At 48.2% G+C, this 27287-nt stretch overlaps 1 protein-coding gene across 1 annotated transcript in view; it reads right to left on the reverse strand.

The window, feature by feature from the left end:
* Nucleotides 1-2581: 2581 nt before the first annotated feature.
* LOC119448735 (fatty acyl-CoA reductase 1) overlaps nucleotides 2582-27287 on the reverse strand; it is a 70468-nt gene continuing 45762 nt past the window's right edge. Inside the window, exons 11-13 of the mRNA XM_049666481.1 lie at nucleotides 21713-21908; nucleotides 19168-19295; nucleotides 2582-4376 (exon numbers count right to left, since the gene is read on the reverse strand). Of these exons, the coding sequence (XP_049522438.1) occupies nucleotides 4226-4376; nucleotides 19168-19295; nucleotides 21713-21908 (475 nt within the window). The 3' untranslated portion in view covers nucleotides 2582-4225. The remainder of the gene's footprint in view (nucleotides 4377-19167; nucleotides 19296-21712; nucleotides 21909-27287) is intronic.

Raw genomic sequence — 27287 nt, forward strand, 5'->3', positions numbered from 1 at the left:
GCGTGACACCATGCTTGTTTATTTAGTTAGTGAGGAAATATTTACAACATTATGCGGCCGATAGAACTACTATCCTTACTTCGTTTAGCTTGTCTGCTAATTTTCTATCGCAATCAATGCTTCGCCTTTCGGGCGAAACTGCGACTTTTTTTACGTACAAACACAGGTGAAGTATAATTACAACGATAGAGAGCTGGGCTAGTTGGTAAGGATTCATAATGCAAAAGGTAAGGTATGCAGACACGGACACAAGAGGAGAGAAGTGGACAACACGAACGCCGACTATAAACTGAAGGAAACACTGAGGCGAAAAAAGAAACAAGACACAAAACTCATCTGCGCATGCTCTGAAATGGTAGCACCACGTGTCAATCGGGTGCACGCGCCAGTCTACGCGAGAGATAACTGTTAAGGCATTTCATCTCTTCTTTATGTAAGGTAATCGAAAGCTGACTCACGCACGCACTTCCACCATTACTGATATGCCAAGCCTCGACCACTACATGCGTGAAAAAAAAGTAAATTAAATCATGGGGTTTTACGTGCCAAAACCAGTTCTGATTATGAGGCACGCCGTAGTGGAGGACTCCGGAAATTTGGACCACCTGTGGTTCTTTAACGTGCACTTAAATCTAAGTACACGGGTGTTTTCGCATTTCGCCCCCAGCGAAATGCGGCCGCCGTGGCCGGGATTCGAACCCGCGACCTCGTGCACAGCAGCCCAACACCATAGCCACTGAGCAACCACGGCGGGTATATTGAACGCGCGGCTAGTTACCTGCAGAACTGCTTAGCTTCACTAGTTTTTTCAGACCCCTTTAGCTTGCATAATTGTCAGGCATTAGCTCAGTTTTTCACAGAAAAAAAATCATGGTGCTTGTACAGCTTTTAGTATGGATATCGAACACTTGTATTACTCCTTGCCGCATGACGGGTTATGAAATTTCGTAAAATAGCGCATTAAAGAACAAGTGCAAGAGTCGGTTTTTATAGACTGATGCGGCGTTTCCTCGGATACTTTTGCAGAAATTCTTTCAATGTATTTAATGTCGACGCTGGTTGGGTGGAGAGATGGCGTGTTTCTGCAGAAATCAGGAATTTGTATTGGTTCAAAGGTTGCCTCTATTCTTAGTGATATTTACCTCAGCAAGTTTGACAGCATGAAACGCACTTATCGAAAGCGCGAAAAGAATGCAGTTCTCTGCAGTACATTAGCGCATGACATGCGAGTGGATTGTACCGTGAGAGCGACGCTCAGTCAGCGCCTAGAACCACGGCCACGGTCACTGTCCTATTCAGCAACAATGGGGACGAATTACAACAAATGATTGAGGACCTTAGCCGAGTGAGTGTAAGAGTAGGGTTGAAGATTAATATGCAGAAGACAAAGGTAATGTTCGATAGCCTGGCAAGGTAACAAGTATTCCGGATCGCCGGTCAGCCTCTAGAGTCGGTAAAGGAGCACGTTTATCTAGGTCATTTACTCACAGGGAACCCTGATCGTGAGAAGGAAATATACAGAATAATAAAATTGGGGTTGGAGTGCATGCAGCCGGCATTACCAAATCCTGACTGGACGGTTACCACTGTCATTGAAAAGAAAAGTGTACAATCATTGCATTCTACCGGTGCTAACATAAGGGGCAGAAACTTGGAGGTTAACAAAGAAGCTCGAGAACAAGTTAAGGGCTGCACAAAGAGCGATGGAACGAAAAATGTTAGGCCTAACGTTAAGAGACAGGAAGACAGCGGTGAGAATCAGAGAGCAAACGGGGATAGCCGATATTCGAATTGACATTAAGAACAAAAAATGGAGTTGGGCAGGTCATGTAATGCGTAAGATGGATAACTGGTGGACCATTAGAGTTACTGAATTGATATCAAGAGAAGTGCAGTGGAGGATGGCAGAAAACTTAGTGGGGTGATGAAGTTAGGAAATTTGCACGCGCAAGGTGGAATCAGCTAGCGCAAGACAGGGGTAATTGGAGATCGCAGTGAGAGGCTTTCCTCCTGTAGTGCACATAAATATAGGCTGATGATGATGATAGACCGGTTACAATAAGACATATGACGCTGGTGAATATAGCTTTTTATCTTTTGCAGTTATTTACATCCATCACGGGCTGCAATTTCTTTAGAGAGCATGATGCACCCAATAGTGAGAACTCCTTGGTTAATAACATTTATAACTAGTTGCAAAGTGTCATCGTGCTCTTCTACGTTGATCCCAATGCCCAGAGGCCCTCGTGTATGCGTGCATTGTGTATGGCGGACTGAAGATGTCAAAATGTGTTGCATTTGCTGAATGAGAGAGAATATAAATTAACTTGTCACACGCATTTCTTGATGTAAATAGGTATTCAGGAGTCGACTTATAAGTCTTTCTTGTTCTTAAGCCTAGATTATGGGCAAAAAACAAAAACCGCAATGAGACTGCAATGAGAGAAGTATGGAACCTCCTGGGAGCTGCGAGTTGGTCACATTCCACTATTCCTGCTGCTGCAGCACGCGACCTAATCAATATATACTTTATTCTCTAATGTTGGATCATATGAACCCGTGTTCCACCATTTATCCCACACCTCCCTTTACGCCTCCTTTTAGCAAATGGGGCTCCGTTTGCCAAACGTTTCAAAGAAATGACTTAGGAAAATTTCTACCAACATGCACATCGCTCTATAAAAACAAGCACGAATAAACGTCGCGGCTAGTTTGAAAAGAATCCAACACACAAAATGATTTACCCCAATTATTTATTAAAATAAGCAGTTTTTTGTTTATTTTGAGAACACGCTTTGCATGCGTATACTTTATGTATTCAAGCACATTTTGAGGAAATGGATAAATTTGTCATCAGTATCGACGAAAAAAAAAAAGCTCCAAACTAATACAATCAAGCGCCTCTATAACTAACGGCTCTATAATTAAATGACTTCTGTGACGAAGGAATACCTATGTCCGAGTTCTATTGTGAAATGTGAGGTGCACGACCTTTACAACGAAGTGACTTGTATTACGAATAATTTCAGAGGCACCAAGCACTTAACTATAAAGGCATTTGACTGTAGTTATCTTTGCTCCAAACGTTGCGTTAAGCATTATTCTGATAGCCGTTCGGTTGTTGTTTTTACTTCGCACGAGAGCTGCGGATATAAATAACTAGTGTAGTTCAGGCCATCTAAAAATTGGATCATGACAAATGATTCATGAACGCGGGGTTACAGATAAAAGTACCACACTTATGACTAAAATGAAGAATGGGTCTTGTTAAGCCTAAACCTTTTAAGGACGAGACGTATAAATACCATAAAAATATTTAATTTCAATCTAGATGTGTAAAGCAAATGAAGCATAAGCATAATCATCAAAAATAAAAAAAAATATATTTCGCGGAAATTTTTTCAGCAATCAGGGGAAACCCCCAGGCAGGAAACTGGAACTGCACTTCACCTCAAGTTACCTAAGACTTCGTTTTTAATTTGTATAGACAACTCTCTTCATGTGAACCATGGCTGTACATTTCATTTCCTTTATATCATATGTGTGACACCAATGCAGCTGGATAGCTTGCGTTGGCCTGTATCCTATGACCTTGGTTTCAAATGACAGTGAGTCGCGTGCCAAAATTCTTCTTCCTCGTCCAGTGTTCCTGCCTTAAACCAACAAATGACGCTTCCTACCTGTCATTCAGCGTTGATGGAGGACATTTAGCAAGAAACTTTGTACTCAATATTCAAGCTCGGCAAGAAAAAAATTCTGGAAAATTCGTTGTCTTTAGGCAACACTAGTCAAAAAGGGTTAAACAGTATTATGTGCCACCAAATAACTTTCGAGAGACTGAGAAATGGAGTCGGAGATCCATTTATATTAAGCGATTCGAGCTACCTGTATTGTGTAGGCTATCAGTGTAGTTTCCTTGGCTCTTGTGGTAGGTTCTGATGCGAAACTTTGTAATTGAGGAATGAAGTCCTTTTTTACTTCCGAACTTTGAAGCACCATAGGTCTTAGAGCGACGATTACCCTCAATGCCTGCACAGGAGGTGTGAATTGCTCAATAAGTGGCTGGGAACAGCCTGGCAGAGTGTGCGGAAACATAGCTAAAGTAACGAATCCACCAGAGCTAACCAGCGTCGTCGCCATTTCGTTTGCCTGCGCCTTTAAAATACATTACATGCTCAATTTTCGTTACAGTGCACCACTCTCAGTGTTTTGGCGATGGCGAGAATCACAGGAGCCACTGGAAGCCAAGCATGTCGCAGAGCCCCGTGGCGAAGCCACGTACTGAGCAGCAGACGTCCCAAGTCGTCAGCGTTGCCACAAGTCCCCAAGGAATCGCGACCAGGGCCAAGTACCCGAACCAGCGCACGGCGTTGAGTCTGGGAAAAAGACAAAATTGCACTAGCATATCACTCGCAAGCTCAAGTTTTCGTTCGTGTCATGATGAATTCGACATCAACTCACTTATGAGTGTATAGCTGATAACGATGCTTCTACAGTAGTAATAGGATCCGCGTTCTTTGGGAGCTACACCATGTTTGCGGTATTTCGGTATCTAATCTCCTTTGGCCAACTTGGGTCAGTGGGTCCTCCATGAGCTAATGGGTATATCATCGGGCTACTGTGCTGAGGAAACAGGGATCGAAACCAACCGTCGTACCTACTTGGGTCACTGCGTATGTGACAGTGGACCATGTATCCTGCCGCTCTCCCAAAAACCTCTTTGACGCCGACATGTATGACTGGGGATGTTATAGTGGGCATGTGAACCTCTTTATAGCGACTTGGAACACTGGGTACTTGTCACTCAGTATGTGCAGCGGCTCAATGAGCATCTTCAATACCAACTTCGGTCCCTCCGTATGTGCCACTAGGTGTGTCTCGCTCGTCAATGAACCTCTTTGACAACTTTCGAAAGTAGGTACGTACCACATAAAAACATATTTCTAATGACAATGTGCTTTAATATATTTCCGGTGATGGGTGGAATTGAACCCGCGTTACATTTCTAGACGTTCTTGTCTGAGTGCACATTCAGACAAGCACCACGCGCGGACTTCAGGGCGCAGCGTATCCACAGCAAACTTTACGAGAGATGAACTGCGGCTGCAGTACACGCCTTATGCATGACTCGTTTCGGAGGTGGCAGTACGGTATGTCACAACGTTTCTTCAACGCTAGTCTTTTCAACGTCGCCAGTCATTCTGAGATGGTGCCTACCGGATTTTTTTATTGAACAGATCTTGTGCAATTGCAGATGTTACGTGAGACAACAAAGCGCGGACGCACTTATTGCCGCCGCAGATGGTGTTATATATACTCGGTCTGCTGTATTGCTTTACATGTTACCTGCAATTGTGATCTGGTGACGCACGTATATGCAACGTCTGTGATACTCTGCCAGCACTGCTCAGTTTTGATGTGCCAAAGGAACCAACCATCAATTTTCAAACACTTCTCTTTTCTTGATATTCGGAAAATACCTGGAAGCTTTATAAACGTAACTTTTCCTCCTGCAATATCTCTACTATTTACTGTGTACGGATGCCGGAAACATCAGTAACTGCTATCGATGGCGACAGAGCTCGTCAAAAACTGACCAACTTGAATGACGTGTAGATTAGGCAATAGAACTGCTGTTTTATCAAAGGCTGCGATTGCGACCTTGAAAACAGCCGCAACCATTTTTCTTTCTTTGCGAATGCTTCCTAACTTTCTTGGCCGGGGTTGCTGCTGCTGTCTGGCTGAATAGCTCATACTTAAAAAAAAAAGTCGCAGTATCGCCCAAAAGGAAAGCATCGATTGCGATAGCAAATTAGTGGTATAGTATAGTAGTTTTATCTGCCGTATAAACTTGTAAACATAGGCACACTAACTAAATTAAGCAGCATGATGTTATGCGCGGACAAGCAAACATGAACGCAACTCACTCGATGACCGCGAAAACTCGCTGTCAAAACGCTGGGGTGAGTAAGCACGGCTGCAGCAACGAGCGAACTGACTTTCGTGCCGGCGCTCGCATCATCATCATCATCATCATCATCAGCCTATATTTTATGTCCACTGCAGGACGAAGGCCTCTCCCTGCGATCTCCAATTACCCCTGTCTTGCGCTAGCGTATTCCAAGTTGCGCCTGCAAATTTCCTAACTTCATCACCCCGTCTGGTTTTCTGCCGACCTCGACTGCGCTTCCCTTCTCTTGGTATCCATTCTGTAACCCTAATGGTCCACCGGTTATCGACCCTACGTGGAGAAATTAATAGAAGACTTGAAAAACAAATACATCAAGACGTAGAAGAGCGAGGATCGGCCAGGAGCGTACCGAGGCCTCCCCAACGAGAAATTGGACAAGCCCTTTACGGGCCCGGAACTAAGAACAGCCATAGCAGAGAGCAACCAGAAAAGCGCTGCGGGGCCGGACGCCATCACGTACCGACTACTGAACAACTTGAGCGACAGAGCGAGAGCAGAGCTCATCAGGCACATGAATGAGACCTGGGAAAGCGGCATACTGCCAAGAAGCTGGAAGGAGGCAGAGGTTAGGTTCATTCCAAAACCGGGAAAACCCCCGCACATCGACAATTTGAGACCCATCTCCCTCACGTCCTGCGTGGGCAAGGTGATGGAAAGGATGGTGTTAAATAGACTACAGAGACACTTCGACAGAACCAACCAAATGCCGGACACCATGTTTGGTTTCCGAAAGCACCTGAGCACGCAGGACGTGCTCATACAGATCAAAGAAGAGGCCATGAAACAGGCCACGAGGCATTCGCCACGCGCCATATTGGCGCTTGACCTCAAGGGAGCGTTTGACAACGTCTCCCACGTTAGCATCCTGACCAACTTCCAGAGCACTGGCTGTCGATAACGGGCGTATAACTACATTGGAGGTTTCCTAACAGATCGGAAAGCAAGAATCAGAGTGGGGGAGGAAGTATCCCCGCTTATCGAGTTGGGCAGTAGGGGGACCCCTCAAGGCTCGGTCCTTTCGCCTTTGTTGTTCAACATGGCACTCCTGCACCTGCCCAAGGCGCTCGAAGCGATTGAAGGCTTGGGGCACGCGCTCTACGCCGACGACGTCTCGCTCTGGACGACGAAGGCTGGATCCCCCGGATGGATGCAAGACACGCTGCAGACGGCGGCGGAAGTGGTGGACAAATATGCCAAGGAATGCGGCCTAAGATGCTCGCCACAGAAGTCGGAACTGGTGGTAGTACGACAACGGGCGCCGAAAAGACTCAAGGAAGATATTAAAGTGGTGCTAGACGGAGAAGACATTTTGCCGGGCCCCAGTGTCAAGATCCTGGGACTGGTGATACAAGCAAACAACAAGGCGGAAGCGTCTTTGAGAAAGCTAAAGCACACGATGGAGCAAGTACTGCACATGCTCCGCAGAGTGGCGAGGAGACGCAGAGGAATGAAAGAGAACGACACCCTGAGGCTCGTACAGGCCTTCGTGATTTCCCGAATTACGTACGTGGCACCGTATCTCCTGCTGAGCACGGTCGAAAGGAACCAGATCGACGTGATAATCCGAAAAGCAATCAAGCAAGCCATCGGAGTCCCGATAAGTGCCTCCACGGACAAACTCATGAGGTTGGGCCTGCATAACACGGTAGACGAACTGATCGAGGGCCACCTCTCCAGCCAGAAGCATCGCCTAAGTCAAACGAAGGCCGGCAGAAGAGTCCTGAAGAAGATCGGCTGGGAGGAGACGAGACAGACGGAGCGAGGACAACTACCAGACGTCTGGCTAGAAGCAGTCAAGGTAAAACCACTCCCCAAGAACATGAGCCCAGCACACCACAGCGGCAGACGGGAGGCCAGAGGAAAAGCTTACGACAGGCTGCTGGCTGGGCAGAAGGGGGTAATCTTCACAGACGCGTCCCAAGACAGAGGAAAAAGCTGGGCGACCGTAACGGTGACAACCACAGAAAGGCTGCTAACGTGCGCGACGGTAAAAACAAACGATGTCGACGAAGCAGAAGAGCTGGCAATTGCCCTGGCCCTCACTGCACAAGGCAGGACCAGAGTGGTCACAGACTCGCAACTAGCGTATAGGAGCTTCCAGTCGGGCTGGGTGTCCCGGTTGGTGCTTCGGGCGCTCAAAGGCAAGGAACCCCCGAAAGGGGAGGAGATAGAATTAATCTGGGTTCCGGCCCACTCCGCAGTGGAGGGCAATGAGTTTGCCCACCAGCAGGCCCGAGCGCTATCACACCGAGCCGCAGCCGCGGAGAGGGAAGAGGAGGACGCAAAGAGCCAACCACTGGTCACGTACAAAGACATAGTTGAATATTACAGAAACGGGAGACAGAGCTTCCCCGAGCCACACCTCAAGTTAACGAGGGAGCAGCAGACAACATATAGGCAGATCCAGACAGAGTCGTTTCCCCACCCCCGATTACTAAACCGCATGTACCCGAGCCAGTACGGGCAAGAATGCCCCGTGTGTCACGAGCCAGGTACAATCCAACACATGATTGTAGAATGTAAATTTAGCCAACAACACCCACCACTCCTCACCAATCCTAACCCCAACATGATTCCCCTACCCATCCAACCCCTTAGAGAGCGACGGAAGATCTTGTTGTCCAGCCCCGCCCTGGAAGACCAGCTTTGGCTCGTAACCAGGGGCCAGGCGGCGAGAGCAGCGTATGGATTCCCGTGAATTGGTAATCACTTCCATCCGGCGCATGCGCTGAAAAGCTCATGAAATAAAGTTTTTCATTCATTCATTCCACCCTACGCATTACATGGCCTGCCCAGCTCCATTTCTTCCACTTAATGTCAACGCTTAATGTCAACTGTCGTCTATCCCCGTTTGTTCTCTGATCCACACCGGTCTCTTCCTGTCTCTTAACGTTACTCCTAAGATTTTTCGTTCCATCGCTCTTTGTGCGGTCCTTAACTTATTCTCGAGCTTCTTTGTTAACCTCCAAGTTTCCGCCCCATATGTTAGCACCGGCAGAATGCAATGATTGTACACTTTTCTTTTCAACGACAGTGGTAAGCTCCCAGTCAGGATTTGGCAATGCCTGCCGTATGCACTCCAACCCAATTTTATTCTTCTGTAAATTTCTTTCTCGCGATCAGGGTACCCTGTGAGTAATTGACCGAGATAAACGTACTCCTTTACAGACTCCAGAGACTGACTGGCGATCCAGAATGCTTGTTCCGTTGCCAGGCTATCGAACATTATCTTTGTCTTCTGCATATTCATCTTCAACCCAATTCTTACACTTTCTCGATTAAGGTCCTCAATCATTTGCTGCTAATTCGTTTCCGTTGTTGCTGAATAGGACAATGTCATCTGCAAACCGAAGGTTGCTGAGGTATTCGCCGTTGATCCTCACTCCTAAGCCTTCCCAGTCTAAGAGCTTGAATACTTCTTCTAAGCATGCAATGAATAGCATTGGAGAGATTGTGTCTCCTTGCCTGACCCCTTTCTTGATAGGTAACTTTCTACTTTTCTTGTGGAGAACCAAGGTAGCTGTCGAATCCTTGGAGATGTTTGCTAAGATATTCACGTATGCCCCCTGTACTCCTATATTACGCAACGCCTCTATGACTGCTGGTATCTCTACTGAATCAAATGCATTTTCATAATCTATGAAAGCCATATAGAGGGGTTGATTGTACTCCTCGGCGCTCGCATCAACGCGAACTAAACCGCGAAAACACCCTCCCCCTGGAGCCTTGCGGCCCGGCGGGCGGGCGTGGTCGCTCTGGCGACGCGGAGTAAAAAGCACTTTAGCCATTAGACCACAAGCGCACGTATACGTGTACCCTGCCAACTACAACTATAGATATTTGAGATTATCACGGCGAATGTTACATTGCGTATAGCACACGTGCGCGACAGCACATGCGCGCACCCGAGCAGATGCGAAGGGGCTGCGTTTGGTGAAATGAATGATGATGTTTGGGCGAGGGCTGAAACACAGGTTTCAGTACTACTTATGCATTTAAATGAAGCTTCGCTGTAGGTAGCTTCGAAGGATGTTTTGGATCTGCCATTATAATTTTTTTATTAATTTAGAAATCAGTGAATAGATTGGAGAAGAAAATATAAGGATCTTAACCGAGAAAGTGTAACACTAGAATTGAAGATTAATATGCAGAAGACAAGGTAATTATCAATAGCCGTGCAAGGAAAAAATAATTCGTGATTGCCAGTCAGCCTCTAGAGTCTGGGCAGGAATACGTTTATCTAGGTCAATTACTCACAGGGGACCCTCATCACGATAAGGAAATTTACGGAAGAGTAAAAATGGATTAGAGCGCATACGTAATGGCATTCCTCCCTGACTGACTGACTGAACTGACAAATTCGGACTGGGAGCTTGCCCCTGTCATTGAAAAGAAAAGTGTACAATCATGGTATTCTACTGGCGCTAACATATGAGGCAGAAACCTGGAAGTTAAGGAGCTCGACAACAAGCTAAGGACAGGGTAAGGAGCGCCAGAACGAAAAATGTTCGGTGTAACGCTAATACACAGTAAGAGAGCGGTGTGGATCAGACAGCAAACGGGGATAGCCAATATTCTAGTTGATATTACAAGAAAAAAAAATGGGGTTCAATAGGCCATGTAATGCGTAGGGCAGATAACCAGTGGACCATTATGATTACAGAATGCGTGTCAAGGGCAGGCGAGTGCCGTCGAGCAGGGACGAGTGCACAATAATTATAAAAAAACTGCGGCATAACCCATCTCACGATGACGGTCGACGGGTATGTGTTAGCGTTGAATCAATATAGTGACTCAACGTACTGTCACCGTTGAAACGAGTTATGTATGAGGCCTCTGCTGCAGCGGGAGTCCCTTTTCGCGCTTCCCTAAGAACACTCGCCGCCATCTAGCGCCGCCGCCGCGAAACCTGCGCGTGGCCTCCGAAATGCATGGCGCGGCCGTGCGTGCGAACGCAGTGAAACGCGTCATGCTGCAACCGGGCTCCTTTCGCGATTCTTTCTGGACACGCTGCGTCATCTAGTGGCACTGCTCACAAGTCCGTGCGTGGCCTCCGAGACGAGAAATATGGAGCGCCGGTGCCTGTGAACGCTGATAATTGCTTTCTCGCGTGCAGCACACTCAGTGGCACATACTTAGTGACCCAGGTTGGCAAGGCGCTCATTGAAGAGTGGCACATACACAGTGCATTCATGGCGCAGCTCGCTAAAGCGTTGGCGTGAACGACGTTCATTGAAAAGCGGTACATACCCAGTGCATTTGTGGCGCAGCCTGCAAATGCGTCGGGTTTCTGTCCTTGCGGCACCCTTGTGACGTAGATTCGATTCCTCTCGTCATCAGAGAACGTTAACGGATTTTCTTACAATGTACACGAACATAATACAAAGAAAGAAACCAGAAGAAAAAGTTCCACAAACATGCAAAATTTGGAAATCGAACCCACGACCTCTCGGTCCGCGACGATAGATCGCCGAGCGTTTAACCCATTGCGCCACAAACGCATTTGCAGAGAGCTACACAGACGCGCCTTGTATATCTAACACTCCTCCGTGTACCCGCGCTCTTGCTCGGGGCGGTGCCGCCGCCTACGAGCAGAAAAGAGAAGTACTGCATTATGACACTAACGCGCACCGACAGTGAACGCTTCGGTGGTCTCAGCACTACGACGCCTCGATGCCAGCATTCGAAGGGACGCTGGCATCAAGAAGCACTACCAACGCCACCTAGGTGGCGTTCACCGTACTCAGCACAGCGGAGCGTGGCCTCCGCAATTAGCTCTGAAAATGTTTCTGAAGTTGATCGCGGAGGCTGCAATTACGACGCGCTGTACGCGCTGATTTGACTCGGTGACGATTCAGTTACGTGCTTTGTCTTGCGCGTTGTATTACGAACGTTTAACGGATATTTTTCGTTCCTGTAGGTCGGCACATTCCCGGTGGCACATACCTAGTTACCCAAGTTGACGTCAAAAGGGTTCATTAAAGAGCAGCACACACCTACGGGCACATACCCAGTGGTCGAAGTCGACATCAAAGAACTCCTTCGCACAGTGGTGCTTACCCAGTAACGCATCTACAGTGACCCATGCCGGCGTGAAAGAGGTTCGTTGAGGAGCGGCACGTATGAACACATTGGCACATGCTCAGTGACCCAAGTTGATTCGATGGTTGTTTTCGAACCGTGTTACCTCTCCAAGGCAGCCCGATGTGCTACATATTTAAGCATTCCACCATGGACCACTCCGTAACCCAGGTAGGCGAGAAAACCGTTGATAGATAGATAGATAGATAGATAAATAGATAGATAGATAGATAGATAGATAGATAGATAGATAGATCAAGCTTTATTTACTAGGATGTCTCATCTTAAAAGGTAGAGGCATATGGGGGTTGGTAAATGAAGTGAGCCAGCCGTCGAGAGGGGCTCCGCCCTACACCATGCGGAGGACGCCCGACTCCACTGCAAAGGTGTAGAGCGTTAGAACGCTGCCGGCTTCCGTCGACGGGCGGATCTAATCTTCGTACCTAGCCACTTGGCCTCGGTGCTTCCGCCTGAGTGTCTCGAACTTCAGGCAGTCCCACAACAGGTTGGACTGTTGATGTAGCCGTCGTGTTGCACGCAGGGCAACACGACGGCCAGCCAGCCAGCCAGCCAGCCAGCCCGCCAGCCAGCCAGCCAGCCCGCCAGCCAGCCAGCCAGCCAGCCAGCCAGCCAGCCAGCCAGCCAGCCAGCCAGCCAGCCAGCCAGCCAGCCCCCGGAAAGTGCATGAAGTACCCAAAGAATGCTAACGCATTAAAAGTGAGCCGACTGTAGAATTGTCCGAGGTGGGTGGCCTCCCTAGTCCAGGATGCTATGGCTCTGAGCCGATAGCTTGGCTGTAGTCACCAAACGATGCTTCTCTTCACGGCTCGAGCTTGTCAGCTGCGCCTCCCGCTGCTCGACGGTTGGTCCGGTGATGGGTGGTATCTATGGGTTGCTTTCACACTCCCATATCATGTGGTAGAGGGCCTCGGGTGTGCAGCAGGATGCTTTGCGGGAAGGTGGTGATCTGTAGCTTCCAGAACATCACTGCATATTCTCTGGTTAGCCTAGGGTGCGTGGATCAGTAGATCTTACTCAGTCTGTAGTGGTTCAGGGTGTGAGAATACGTTTCCGGGACGCCTTCCTGTGTGTCGACCGGGGAATCGTGAAACTGGCAACATAACCCAGAGAGTGTTCTTGGGCAAGGGCGTGAGCCGCTAAGTTAACAGGCAGGGGCAGATGTCCTATGGCACAGGCAACGCATAATTCTTGAAGATTATCATCTGTGTTTTTCAATATGTCTAGGGCTTGTTTGCGTATGCGGATACGCAAAATACCTAGAGCGGACAGACGCGCGGCAATTTTGCTGGTATTCGCGGGCTTCTTTTATGCGTGGAAAAAAGACGCAGTTTCGCGCAAAAGGTCAAGCATCGATTGCGAGAGCAAATTAGTAAACAGCTATACGAAGTAACGATAGTTTTATCGGTCGTGTAAACTTGGAAACTATCGCTTACTAAATTGACAAGCATGGTGTGAGCACACACAGGCAAACATGAACACATCGCACTCGATGACCGTGGACACTCGCTGTCGAAACGCTGGCGTGAGCGCGCGTGGTTTCAGCAGCGAGCGAAGTGACTTTCGTGCTTTTCTATCGCTTCGACGCAAACTGGGTGATGAGAACACCGCACGCACAAAGGTGTGAGTGCCTGCAGATCGCTCTGAAGACAAAGCGCGCGACCGCGCAAAGTACGCTGTTAGATTCGGAGTGGGTCTCCTGGAACGCGGTGTCAGCCTTGGAACGCGGTGTCGGTGTTGCAAGCTGCGCTATGCAACGCGCAGTGACGGCCGTAAGTCCGAGACGCGCGAAAAGAAATTATCATTATCATGAGCAATAAGATGAAAAGTTCGCGCGCACTTGCGGAAAATGCATGGGCTACGATCGCCCAGCTTCGCTGTTTCAAGCGTTGCGCGTCCGAGTGCAAGGTTTTTACGTTTTACGAAACTGTAACCTTAGCGAGTTTGGCCTCTTTCTTTTTCACGTTCCTCTAACATTTTCTCATTGACTTCTTTATCTAATAATAATATTTGAGAAGTTGATTAATTAATTAAGTATAATTATGTAATTAGGCGGAATGCAAAAATAATCTGATTGTCTCTAAGCGACGGCTGACAACATTACCTTAGTTCTGTCCAGCTACGTGGCATTTGCATATTTTAAAATCTTGATGCATGATAGTTGGGACATCCTGTATACAGCTTGGTTATACTCCGCAGTCATATTAATTACGTAATTGATGACACGGATGTGTTTCTATGGACATTACGCTTTGCTGAAGCCAGCTTGTTTTCTGAGTTAATTCAAGTCAAGTGCTGTCCTGATCCCATTGAAAATTACCTTAATAAATATGTTGTACGATATGAAAGATGCTTATTGGCGTACAATTCTTTTACATCCCCTTTCCAATGTATTTTTTGATTGCGTTCTTCTAAGTCTCCGCTGCATTTGAAGTCATGAGGCAGTCAGAATAGATGGTCGCAAGATTTTCGAGTACAATGTTTAAATCAATTCTTATTGCCGCTTTGTCCCTGGTCATGTTCGTTGGAGGTTTGATGAGGCTACCTCAGCTTCTTTTGTAAGACAGCTGATGATGACTATTATGATTTACTGGCATCCCCTTTGAAACGGAGCGGTGACAAATAGCCACCTAGCCTGCTTGATTTGATCAGGTGTACTGATTGAATGACCTCTTGAGTTGCTCTTCCAGTCGCTAGTTCTACAGAAAACTTCGGTTTCGGGTTAGTCATCACACCTAGTTATGGTTAGTGGCTGTTCTTGACTTTGGTGAAGGAGCGCACTTGGAAAACCCCGCTGACAGGAACATGAATTACGAGCCCATATACAGGCGCCATACATAGGCCTTGCACACAGGGTATTGTAGATAAACAAGTATTGTACATTCCAATGTGAAAATTTTTTGCTGCCTTAATTTGTTATATTGGGAAATTGCTGCTGACATTGGCCTGATTATCTTTGACTGCAACCATCTTGTTCGTTCCTACATCAAGCTTACTTCTTGCTTATTTTATGTTGCCCAATTTTTTAACTAGTACTGCTTCCTCAATTTTATCAATTTAATTATTAAGAATGTTATTATTTTCTTTTTGTTGATCAGCAGTGACTGTTCAACTGGTAACTGAAGTTAAACACTTCGTTTGGTCGTTTTATTAGAGCGAAAGCTCTACTACGCCATGTGTCGCAAGGTCATTCATCGTGTCGCAATGACCTTGAGCCGCTGGAGCACGAGCCGACGGGGCGCAAGTGTGGCAGGTGTAACGTCACGCCACGTGATCCGCTGTGGAGAGGCGTCGCAGCTGCCCTCGTTCGGAGCCTCGCCACTGCGTTACCACGTGACTAGGCGAGGGTTTAACGGCTGCTTCGCCGGCGCTTGGCCGTTCAGTCTCACCATGGATGGCGCGCCGGTTGGGCCGTCTGCGCGTGCTCTTCACCGCAAGCGACAGGCCAAACATTAAGCATGCATTAACGAAACACTGTGTGCACAGTCTTTGCAAAGCCAAGCCAAACAGAACTTTCGCTCGCGGTAAGTACGTTTACAACAGTTAAATATCAGCCACATTTTATTACGTCCTTTGCTACTACGGAAAGCTTGCCTGTTTGGTCCTTTGTTACCTTGCCTTGAACTTCGATGGAGGCCTTTGAAATTTTTATTGCGACAGCAATTATATAGACCCTCCATACGCATTTCTGCCGTCGCCGTCGCCGTGAGGTTCCAATACAGTCCAAGGGCCATAACGCCGTCGCCGCGCGCCCTACACTGTGGGTGCGACTGAAAGCGGGCGAGGGGAGCCGACAATCGCGGCTGAATATCGCCTGCTCGAAAGGGAGGAAAGCGGGCAGGATGTACACCGTCTGCCGTCGTGCGGAGGCGCCCAACATTGCGAGGCACCAGGGGGAGGGGGAGCGATGAGCGGCGTTCTACTATGGCTACAACTGCGTATGTGGCGGCTGCACGCGGTCGTGCAGCCGTATCTTGTCAGCCGTATCTCATCAGCCGTATCTGCGTTGGGGGCAGTGTCTAGGTGCGTCATTGGCTCGTAGCTTTGTGCATGCTGTGTGTTCTCGGCGCGCAGTTTGCGTTGAAGCAATAGACCGCACGAAGGTCACTTTGCTCTATGCTGCTGCCGCGTTTCCTCAAGCCAGCGTTTTAACAGCGAGAGTCCACGGTCATCGAGTGTGATGTGTTCACATTGGTGGTGCGCACTGACATCATGCTTGTTTATTTAGTTAGCAAGCGAATGTTAAAAAGTTGATACGGCCGATAAAAGAACTATCCTCACTTCATATGGCTCTCTGCTAATTTGCTGTCGGAATCGATACTTCGCTTTTCAGGTTAAACTGCGACTCTTTAACAGCGAAGCTGTTTAAGCCAGCCGCAATTTGTGGTGCGTACCAAGAAACTGCCGCGCCGTAGCCATGGCAACCTGGAGGAGGAGGAAACCGCGTGCATGCGCACGCGGTCTCCTCCTCGCCAGGTCCCTGCCTTCGCGACCCCCGCCTATCTTCTCTCCGCGGCGCGCTGAGCCGGGAGAAAAAAAAAAAGGTGAAAGCTTGCACTAGGCCGCGCAAAGTTCAAGACACAGCGAAGCTGGCTGATTGATATCGAGCGGCTAGCCTCCAAGGCGTTCGGCGTCGGCAAGCAGCAGTGTTCTTGGCACTGTGCCAACCTTGGTTAGCCTGCCTGCGTTTGTGGCATGCCAGCAGCGCTGTCGCTCGTAGGCGCCGACGCGTCCAGTGCTAGTCGCTCAAAATGTCGCGAAAGGGAAAGTACCTCCGAAAATGATCGCTCGAGAATACCTTCATACATGCGTAGTTAAGTTAGACCAAGTTCAGACTTAGCAGTAACCAAAGAAATACCTAGCAGTAGCAGCCAGTAATTTTCGCTCTGCCGAAGCTTTGCGCGACCGAGTGCAAGCTTGCCTGATTTTTTAAGTTAAGGTTTCATCCTTTTTCAAAGCCAATTTTCTTTTTTTTATGCGTAGTAGTCTAAACTTCCCTGATTTTCACCGGACTGGTACTTGGATGGCCTCTTTCTTTCTAATTTTCCTCTTTTCCTCTTCAAATAGAGAGCAATCCTGGACTTTACTAACCGATGATTCTACCCTTTACGCTACCTATCCTTACGAAAATGTCATATCTGGACTGATTTGAAAAAGGCCATATATGGGAATATTAAAATTTGGGGAGATATGGCCAAATATGGCATATAAGCTGCACATATATGGACATGTTAAATATTGGGCAGATATGGCCATATATGCCCCTTATATGTCACATATGGCCATATCTGCCCAATTTTTAATATGCCCATATACGTGCCCCTTATATGCTATATGTGGCTATATCTGCCTACGTTTAATTATGCCTTATATGGTCCTCTTATATTGTCCAAATTCGTGTTCCACTCTTAAAGGCGAAGCTTAAGCGGCCTCCAATTTTTAATATGCCTTATATGGCCCTCTTATATGGTTATATTTGTAACCTCATTAAATTAGAATCTAGGGTATTACATGCAAAAAACACAATTTTACGATGAGGCACATGGTAGCGAGGGACTCCCAATTAATTTTAACTACCTGGCCGGTTTTGATGCGCACCCCATGCACGGTACACGGACATTTTTGCATTTCATCCTTTTTGAAGTGCGATCGTTACGGCTGGGATTTAATTCTGCGCCCTCAGTTTAGTAGCCCAACGCCTTAGCCGCTACGGCGGGTCTAGAATTTTATGTACCTTTTATGATTTAATACACGTCTTTCTTTCTCTCTTTTACATCGCGCATAGTGGTGGGTTTGAAAGTATGAAATATATCTCATTTCTTGCATCACACTTCGAGCTTTTCCAGGTATACTTTCTAATATTGCGCTTTCGGAAGAAGGTATTTGTTATGCGCCATCCATTCTTTGCCGCGAACACTTACCAACGTATATCCTCTAGTATACTTTAAAAGTCGATGCCATAGTTGCCCAATTGCCTTTCCGTCCTCCTTCGTTTTTTTTCCGCTGTCGCACTGAACTAGCTCACGACTGTCGTATACTGAGGTTTAGCCTTTTTCATCGCTAGTGCAATGTCCTTGCAGTACTATTCTGCTACGATATTTAATATAGTTATTGGGCGTTAGAGTGTACGTTTGTAGTAACTTCAAGCCAAATCTTTTTTACCTTTATTACGATTACTGTTAGCCTTTGACATGTACAATTCATCGACGTTCCCGCGTTATTCGTTTGAATTAGAAATCCTACCACATGTTTTCTCTTATATATGGATAAACTCTGTCGCGTAGTACGTGCCCGTAGGTCAGAACAGTCTGCACATTAGTCAGCCTTACCGACTCTCTTGACCTGACTAAGCCCAGCGAGACCCAAGTCGATGCCTCAAAGAGCCCTCCTATGCTAACTTCACTTGGGAGGTTTTACGTGTTGAACTTTAGCAGGTTCAGTTTCCAGTGGCGGCCTATCCGGATTTGGAGATGCTTAGCACCCTCTGCGGCGTCGGTGGTGTAAATGTCGCCTTGGTCACGTGCTGCTGGGGACGAGGGCCATGTTATATTTTCAAGATTCGTGATGGTCGAATACTGTACCAGGAAGTCCTAGCCTTATTTTGGCAAGATAGGGTCTTTTTGGTGAAGCTCGATGGGGACTTCATAATTTGGCTGCATCTGGATTAGTATAGCTGCACTGGCTCTCGACAATCCTATTTTCTTTGTCGGATTTAGGCGCCATTCCTAGCCTTGAAGGTAAGATTGCCCTTCACCTTGCTTTTATTCGTTTCAGGCCATTTTGCGTGAATAAAACACAGCTATTTTCCTATTTGTCGAAACCACTTCACTTCTTTCCCACTCGTCATCAGTGAGGTTTTATACAGGTAATGAAATTACGGTGTTTTACGTGCCAAAACCACGATCTGATTACAAGGCACGCCGTAGTGGGGGACTGCGGAATAATCTGTACCACCTGGGGTTTGTTAACGTGCCCCTAAATCTAAGTGCACGGCTGTTTTCGCACTTCACCCCCATCGAAATGTGGCCGCCGTGTTTTATACAGGTTCGTGAGGCTTATATTGAACATCAAAAGTTTCTGTTTAAAGCTGAGCTCACCGTCTCAAGTGTTTCCGTGCTTGTGGCAGTTCGGAATCTTCAACTTTCAGGAGGTACTTGCGAATTCCCAACATGTAGCCTTCGAAGTATGGACTCCATTCGAGGCGCCGCACGTCGAAGTTGAACACCTACAAAGTAAAGAATCCCTGTTTACTCGCACCGCCAATCCACCTCGATACGGTTTGTTCCGCAGACGATAAATCCAAATATGGCTTAGCAACGGCGCCACTTTTATGCGCTGTTATGGCATAGCTTCATGGCTGGGCAATTATCAAAGTGTAGCGCTATTAGTTGGAACATGATAGTGTTACGCTTAACATGGCCACACATAAATCCACCAATTTGGAGATCTCCTCACTCGTATCTGTTTAAAGTGCAATTATCGCGCAAAGGCCAAAAACTTACGACAGACCTGATTTCATGATGACTGTCGACAGTATTAATCCATCAATGTAGCGACAGACCACATTCTTGAAGTCACGTTTATTTACCACGTGTAGCGGTAATTATGAGGCTTTTGTTGCTTCGGATATATGTCCATACTCCGATATTAACCCATTTGCTATGGCACTCGCTCGCCAAGGTCGCTCATGAGCACGTAGGCCTGGCGACGACTGTATGGAGCCGACGCAGTGACGATGAAATGACGAAGGAGGAATGATATCGATGAAACGACAAAGGCGTATAACGACGACGGTATGATGACAATAAGATGTCAATTCTTAAATTTATGACCATAATATAACGACAAGAACGGGACGACGACGGTATGACGACAACCGAATGGAGAAGCGGGAATGACGACGACAACACGACCAAGACGGCATGACAGCAATGTTATGACAACTGGTGCAGGATAGCGTCGGTGTGACGACGATGAAATGACGACAATGGCATGATAACGGCGGCATAGTCACGATTGAATTACGACAGCGTGATTACGATTTAATGACTAACAAGAAATGAGCTCGATGGATCGACGAGGTGGTATGACGGCGATGGCATGACGACAGTCGGATAACGTTGCAGAAGTGATGACAAATGACGAAACGACAGCGTGACGATGACTGTATTACGACGATGGCGTGATCACGACGGCAGGATGAGAGTCGGATAACAAAGCTGGAATGACGATGATGAGACTGCCATCACCGCATCACGACCCCGAACACATACCTAGTGGCCCAAGCTATTAGATAACTTGGATCACTGGATCGGAGTAGAAGGTGTTACGACGACAGCATGAAGAAAGTCAGTTGAGGAAGCTGCAATGACGACGATTAAACGTGAAGGATGGCATCACTATGACGCCGTCATTCATCACTATGATGCTGACAACGAATGCATGACGACTCTATGTGACGATGGCGTCACGACGACGGCATGATGTCTATTGGATGACAAAGGTGGAATGACGGTGCTGCAACGGCCACGAAGGCATCACGACCACGAAGTCGTGATGCCTTCTTTTGCTACTGGATTTCGTGATACAACTTTTGCGTGATGCCTTCCTTTGCGTGATACAACTTTTGCTACAGGATTGGGGAAGGAGCCTTGACGACAACGGCATTACGAGAGTAACATCACGAAGCTGGAATGATGACAATGAAAGGAACACAAAGGCATTCCGACCTAGGTGCGCAAGCAGGTAGACAACGTGGGCCACTGGGTTGGAGTAAGAGGATAGATAGATAGATAGATAGATAGATAGATAGATAGATAGATAGATAGATAGATAGATAGATAGATAGATAGATTCCTGCCGGCTCGTGTTTTTGCCAATCTTTCCTGTTGCGCAAGCTGCTGAGCCTCCGCAATTTCCTCTATTGTGTTGTGCACCCCTAGACTCACCAATCTCTCGGTTGCAGTGTTAATCGGTATTCCTAGGGTAGCTTTAATGAGCTTCCTAATCATCGTGTTAAGTTTGTTAAGTTCTACCTGCGTCCATTTTAACAATCCAGCAACATAGGTGAAATGACAGAGAGCAAAAGCATGAACTAGCCTCAAAGCACTGTCTTCCCCCAGGCCTCTGTGTCTATTGGTAATTCTCCTTAGTAGCCTGCCTGGGCCGAATGCCTGCCACGTTTAGTATTCTAACTCCTGCCTTGCTGGACGATAGTCTATAAACCTGCGCCATTATATGAAATATTTTTCAAGAAGACTCCTGCCTCTGCCGCACTCCTCGCTGTGCAGGGCCCAGGCAGTCACTCTCAGACTTCTACAAACAAGCACTTACCCGAGCCCTGCGGCACTGCACACAATGTACCCCGAACGGTTCCCAAGCCTGGACTGCCCCCTATGTGGTGGCTATGCGAACTTCGAGCATGTCCTGTGGGGCTGCGCCTATTCCGGTCCTCCTTTCATCCAAGAGGAAATGAGGAAGCTCATTAAGGCCCAGGATCAGACCTCTCGAACCCTAGCAGTCCAGAGGGCCCGCGACAGGGCCGTCAGGTTTGACCTGATGGTCCCCGAGTGGGCCTAGCCAGGTGACGTTGAGTTTACTCGCGTCTCTTGTGGACCGAATAAAGTTGTTTCACTCACTCACACGGAATCTGATGGCAGCGGTAGCGCCATCACACCATCGTAACGCCCACTTGTATATTATACTTGCCTGAGCGTCCGTGGGAGAGAGTTCTTGCAGAAGTTCCAAGGCATTATTCGACCTGAACAGCCATTCGTGAGTCATGAAGTACTGCAAAGAATTCATCCCTTTGCAAATCTTCTGGTAGAGGTGTACGAACCTGTAGAAGAATATTTACAGCTTAATTGTGTGTAACAAAATATTCGGCTGCGTAAAAAGGCAAGTTCCAAATAATGTAGGTAAGGTCAGCCCCCGGGCAACAATTTAGGTTTGAAATACAACAAAAGGCTCACAAAAAAATATTGGAGGACGCTGAAGCTTCGCCTTGAAGAGTGGAACGCTATAGGATTCAAATATCCCTAACTGCGTCTCACGCTACCCCGCAACTGCAGCTTATGTAACCGTAATGTTTACCGGGAAACGTTGGCGGCGAACGCTATGCACGAAGGCGAGCTTTGTGGTTCGCGGCCTCTTGCGTGGGCCGATCATGGAACTAGCGCTCAGCCACGCCAAAAAACGTATCTAATTTTCAGGTTTCTGTTATTGTGTCGCAATTTTAATATTTCAGTCTGAGAACATTTCACATAAAATGTATGCGCTGTCGGTGTTTTGTTTTATGACATTTGTTTGTGGCCTGCCATTCTCACAATTTCGAGGAATAACTTTGTAAAGAATGTAAGACCAGGTATGAGCAACATTAGTGATGGTGTGGCAATCTAACACGCATATCATCATCATCATCATCATCATCATCATCATCATCATCATCATCATCAGCCTGTTTTTCATGTTCACTGCAGGGCGAAGGCCTCTCCTTGCGATCTCCAATTACCTCTGTCTTGCGCTAGCTGATTCCAACTTGCGCCTGCAAATTTCTTTACTTCATCACCCCGTCTGGTTTTCTGCCGCCCTCGACTGCGCTTCGCTTCTCTTGGTACCCATTCTGTAGGTACATTTTCTTTATATCATAAACGTCTTTCTCTCTGTCTCTTTCTCTCTGTGTAACTCTAATGCTCCACCGGTTATCCATCCTACGCATTACATGACCTGCCCAGCTCCATTCTTTTTGTTCTTAATGTCAATTCGAATATCGGCTATCCCAGTTTGCTGATTCACGCCGCTCTCTTCCGGTCTTTTAACGTTACGTCTAACATTTTATTGCGATAGCAATTATATGGACACTCAAAAGCAGATTTCTGCCGTCGGCGTCGCCGTCGCCGTCGCCGTGAGGTTCCATATGACGTCATTTGGAGAAGAAATCGTCGCCGCGCGCCGAACGCTGTATGTGCGAGTGAAAGGGCGCGAGGGCCGCCTCTTTCACGGGGAGTGAACGCACGGTGGAGAACAAACGCGCGTTCTGCGCCGTGCTCGCTTAAGGGCTGCAGAAGTAGGCGTCTCTGTTTTATTGCGATAGCAATTATATGGACACTCAAAAGCAGATTTCTGCCGTCGGCGTCGCCGTCGCCGTAGCCGTCGCCGTCGCCGTGAGGTTCCGTATGACGTCATTTGGAGAAGAAATCGTCGCCGATGATGATAAGTGGTTCTTGAGGGAAAGGGAAAGGTTGGCGCTATCTTCTGCAGCCCTTGAGGGAGCACGGCTCAGTCGCCGCGCGCCGAACGCTGTATGTGCGAGTGAAAGGGCGCGAGGGGCGCGTCTTTCACGGGGAGTGAACGCACGGCGGAGAACAAACGCGCGTTCCGCGCCGTGCTCGCTTAAGGGCTGCAGAAGTAGGCGCCTCTTTTCTCCTTTACAATCACCATATATGTAGAGCAAACGCACCTTCTTCTGACGCGCGAGAAGCCGTGGGGGAAGGGGAGGGAAGGGAGGCGACGTTTAGCTGCGGCACCAAGTGCCTATTTATATCACAGGCTCCGGCAACAGTCACCAACGCCGCACGCATTTTGAGCGAACGCGGGCAAAACGCGGATGGCGTCGACAACAGTTCTGCGTGTTGCCGATGCTGCTGCATGTCCAAGTTTATACAGCTGATAAAGCTAATATCATTACTCCGTATAGCTCTCTACAAGTTTGCTATCGCAATTGATGCTTCGCCTTTTAGGTGAAACTGCGACCACTTTTTCCGTTCCATCGCTCTTTTTGTGTGGTTCTAAACTTGTTCTCGAGCTTCTTCGTTAACCTCCAAGTCTATGCCCCATATGCTAGCACTGGTAGAATGTAGTTGTTGCGCACTTTTCGCTGACGGGACGCCAACGCCGGACGCCGACATCGGATTTTCTGCTACACGGGGCTGTTAGTGCCGTTGCGTTAAAAAATGTCACAGTTTCGCCCTAAGGGCGAAGCAATGAATGCGATAGCAACACAGCAATGTCATACGAAGTAAGGTGAGCGGCTTTGGTAGCAACAACACGCAGAACTGTTGTCGACGCCATCGGCGTTTTGCCCGCGTTCGCTCAAAATGCGTGCGGCGTTGGTGACTGTTGCCGGAGCCTCTGATATAAATAGGCACTGCGTGCCGCAGCTAAACGTCGCCTCCCTTCCCTCCCCCTCCCCCACGGCCTCTCGCTCGTTGGAAGAAGGCGCGTTTGCTCTACATACATGGTGATTGTGAAGGAGAACAGAGACGCCTACTTCTGCAGCCCTTAAGCGAGCACGGCGCAGAACGCGCGTTTGTTCTCCGCCGTGCGTTCACTCCCCGTGAAAGACGCGCCCCTCGCGCCCTTTCACTCGCACATACAGCGTTGGCGCTGAGCCGTGCTCCCTCAAGGGCTGCAGAAGATAGCGCCAACCTTTCCCTTTCCCTCAAGAACCACTTACCTACAGCGTTCGGCGCGCGGCGACGATTTTATTGCGATAGCAATTATATGGACACTCCAAAGCAGATTTCTGCCGTCGGCGTCGCCGTCGCCGTCGCCGTTGCCGTCGCCGTCGCCGTCGCCGTCGCCGTGAGGTTCCGTATGACGTCAATGGAGATGAAATCGTCGCCGCGCGCCGCCGAACGCTGTATGTGCGAGTGAAAGGGCGCGAGGGACGCGCGCTTTCACGGGGAGTGAACGCACGGCGGAGAACAAACGCGCGTTCTGTGCCGTGCTCGCTTAAGGGCTGCAGAAGTAGGCGTCTCTTTCCTCCTTTACAATCACCATATATGTAGAGCAAACGCGCCTTCTTCTGACGCACGAAAGGCCGTGGGGGGGGGGGGGGGGGCAGGGAAGGGAGGCGACGTTTAGCTGCGGCACCAAGTGCCTATTTATATCAGAGGCTCCGGCAACAGTCACCAACGCCGCACGCATTTTGTGCGAACGCGGGCAAAACGCCGACGGCGTCGACAACAGTGCTGTGTGTTGCCGGTGCTGCTGCATGACCAAGTTTGTACAGCGGATAAAACTACCATCCTTACTCCGTATAGCTCTCTACTAAGTTGCTATCGCAATTGATGCTTCGCCTTTCGGGTGAAACTGCGACAACTTTTTCTTCTCCAAATGACGTCATACGGAACCTCACGGCGACGGCGACGGCGACGGCAACGGCGACGGCGACGGCGACGGCGACGCCGACGGCAGAAATCTGCTTTTGAGTGTCCATATAATTGCTATCGCAATAAAAGAGACGCCTACTTCTGCAGCTCTTAAGCGAGCACGGCGCGGAACGCGCGTTTGTTCTCCGCCGTGCGTTCACTCCCCGTGAAAGACGCGCCCCTCGCGCCCTTTCACTCGCACATACAGCGTTCGGCACGCGGCGACGATTTCTTCTCCAAATGACGTCATACGGAACCTCACGGCGACGGCGATGGCGACGGCGACGGCGACGGCTACGGCGACGGCTACGCCGACGGCGACGCCGACGGCAGAAATCTGCTTTTGAGTGTCCATATAATTGCTATCGCAATAAAATGAACGTTTCTAGTACCCTAACAGAAAAAAGAAAGAAAAAGAAAGTTGTACTTTCGGCAGACAGGCAAAGCATCGATTGCAATAGCAAATTAGTAGACAGCTATACGAAGTAAGGGTAGTTGCTTTATCGACCGTATAAACTTGGAAACATACTCTTACTAACAAAATTAGCAAGCATGGTGTCATCGCGCACAGGCAAACATGAAGACATCACACTCGATGACCGCGGACACTCGCTGTCAAAAACGATGGCGCGAGGAAGCGCGGTAGAAGCAGTGAACGAAACTACCTCCGTGCTGTCTATCGCTTCAACGCAAACTGAGCGGTGAGAACACAGCAAGCACAATATGACCCGTCTACCGTATGCACAGCAAGCACAACGTTATGAACCCTTTGCGCAGCCGCGCAAAGTAGACAGTTGTTGCTGGAGTAGAACGCCGAACCTCCTGCCTCCTCTGCTGCCTTCCCGCTTTCCTCCTTCGCGCGCGCGGGATTGAGCGGCGATCGTCGGTTCCCCTGGTCACCAAATACGCAACAAGACGGCAAGTTGGGCCAGTTGGTTGGAATTCAGCGTAAGGATCGTAACAGCGCAAACAAGACACGGACAAAAGGAAGCTCAGCGCCGTGTTGTCGATTTTCCTTCCTTTTGTCCGTGTCTTATTTGCGCTCTTACGATCCTTACCACCAAATACGCAGTTGCTGCCGGAGAACAACGCCGCCCTCCTCCCTCCTATCTCCCCACGGTCTTTCGCGCGACGGAAGACGGCGCGTTTGCTGTAAGCTTTCCACGCTTGAGCGCGCCCGATTGAGCCGCGATCGTCGGCTCCCCTCACGCGCTTTCACTCGTACATACAGTCTACGGCGCGCGGCGACGATGTTATCGCCCTTGGAATTTATACGCAACATCATGGTGACGCCGACGGCAAAAATGCGCCTGGAGTGTCCGTGTAATTGCTATGATTGATAAAAGGAACGACAACGCCGCCATTTCCGCTCGCCGGAAGGGACGCATGGCTCCGAACGCCGGGCTCCCCGGCATGACCTCCGAGATTGGCCCCGCGGCGTGGTGAAAGATTTCGGAGACGATGTGCTGGGACTGAAAACCATGTCCGCTAAACACCAGGTGCATGCGTCGCATGTTTATGCGCTATTTAAAGGCTGGTAATAAAAACCTTATACGATTATTCGGCTTGCAACTTTGCCAACATTGCTTTACAAGTGTATGCTACTCATTTATTATGAATTTAGCGAAATGGGAACTTCATTGCAGTTGGCTTTGACACTTTCAGACGTCAATGAATTCTGTTGACTGAAAACTTATTTTCACCTCATTTCTGGCATATGCAGAATCACAGAAAGCATACAGCTGCGGAATAAATTAAGAATTTTCAATTCTTTAGTGCGTTTTGTCAAGTGTACAGAACATGGACCCCATGCGAAAATTCACTACAAGAACTTTACATGTAAGAACATCAACTATTTTATGTCTAGCAATCTTGAAAAGCACCTATCCAGGCACTTGAAAATTATGCCTGATGCGACACACTGTGAAAAATTATGGAAGGAGTACACCCACTATATACAACTACATACTCGCACCGAGCAAGTACACACAACCGTCTACTTTCCCACTAGTTTTACTAAAACATTTTGAACCCGTTATTCAAGCTTGCAACGCAATTAAAATCAG

Source organism: Dermacentor silvarum, chromosome 4, assembly GCF_013339745.2.
Source record: "Dermacentor silvarum isolate Dsil-2018 chromosome 4, BIME_Dsil_1.4, whole genome shotgun sequence".
Classification (NCBI taxonomy): Eukaryota; Metazoa; Arthropoda; class Arachnida; order Ixodida; family Ixodidae; genus Dermacentor; species Dermacentor silvarum.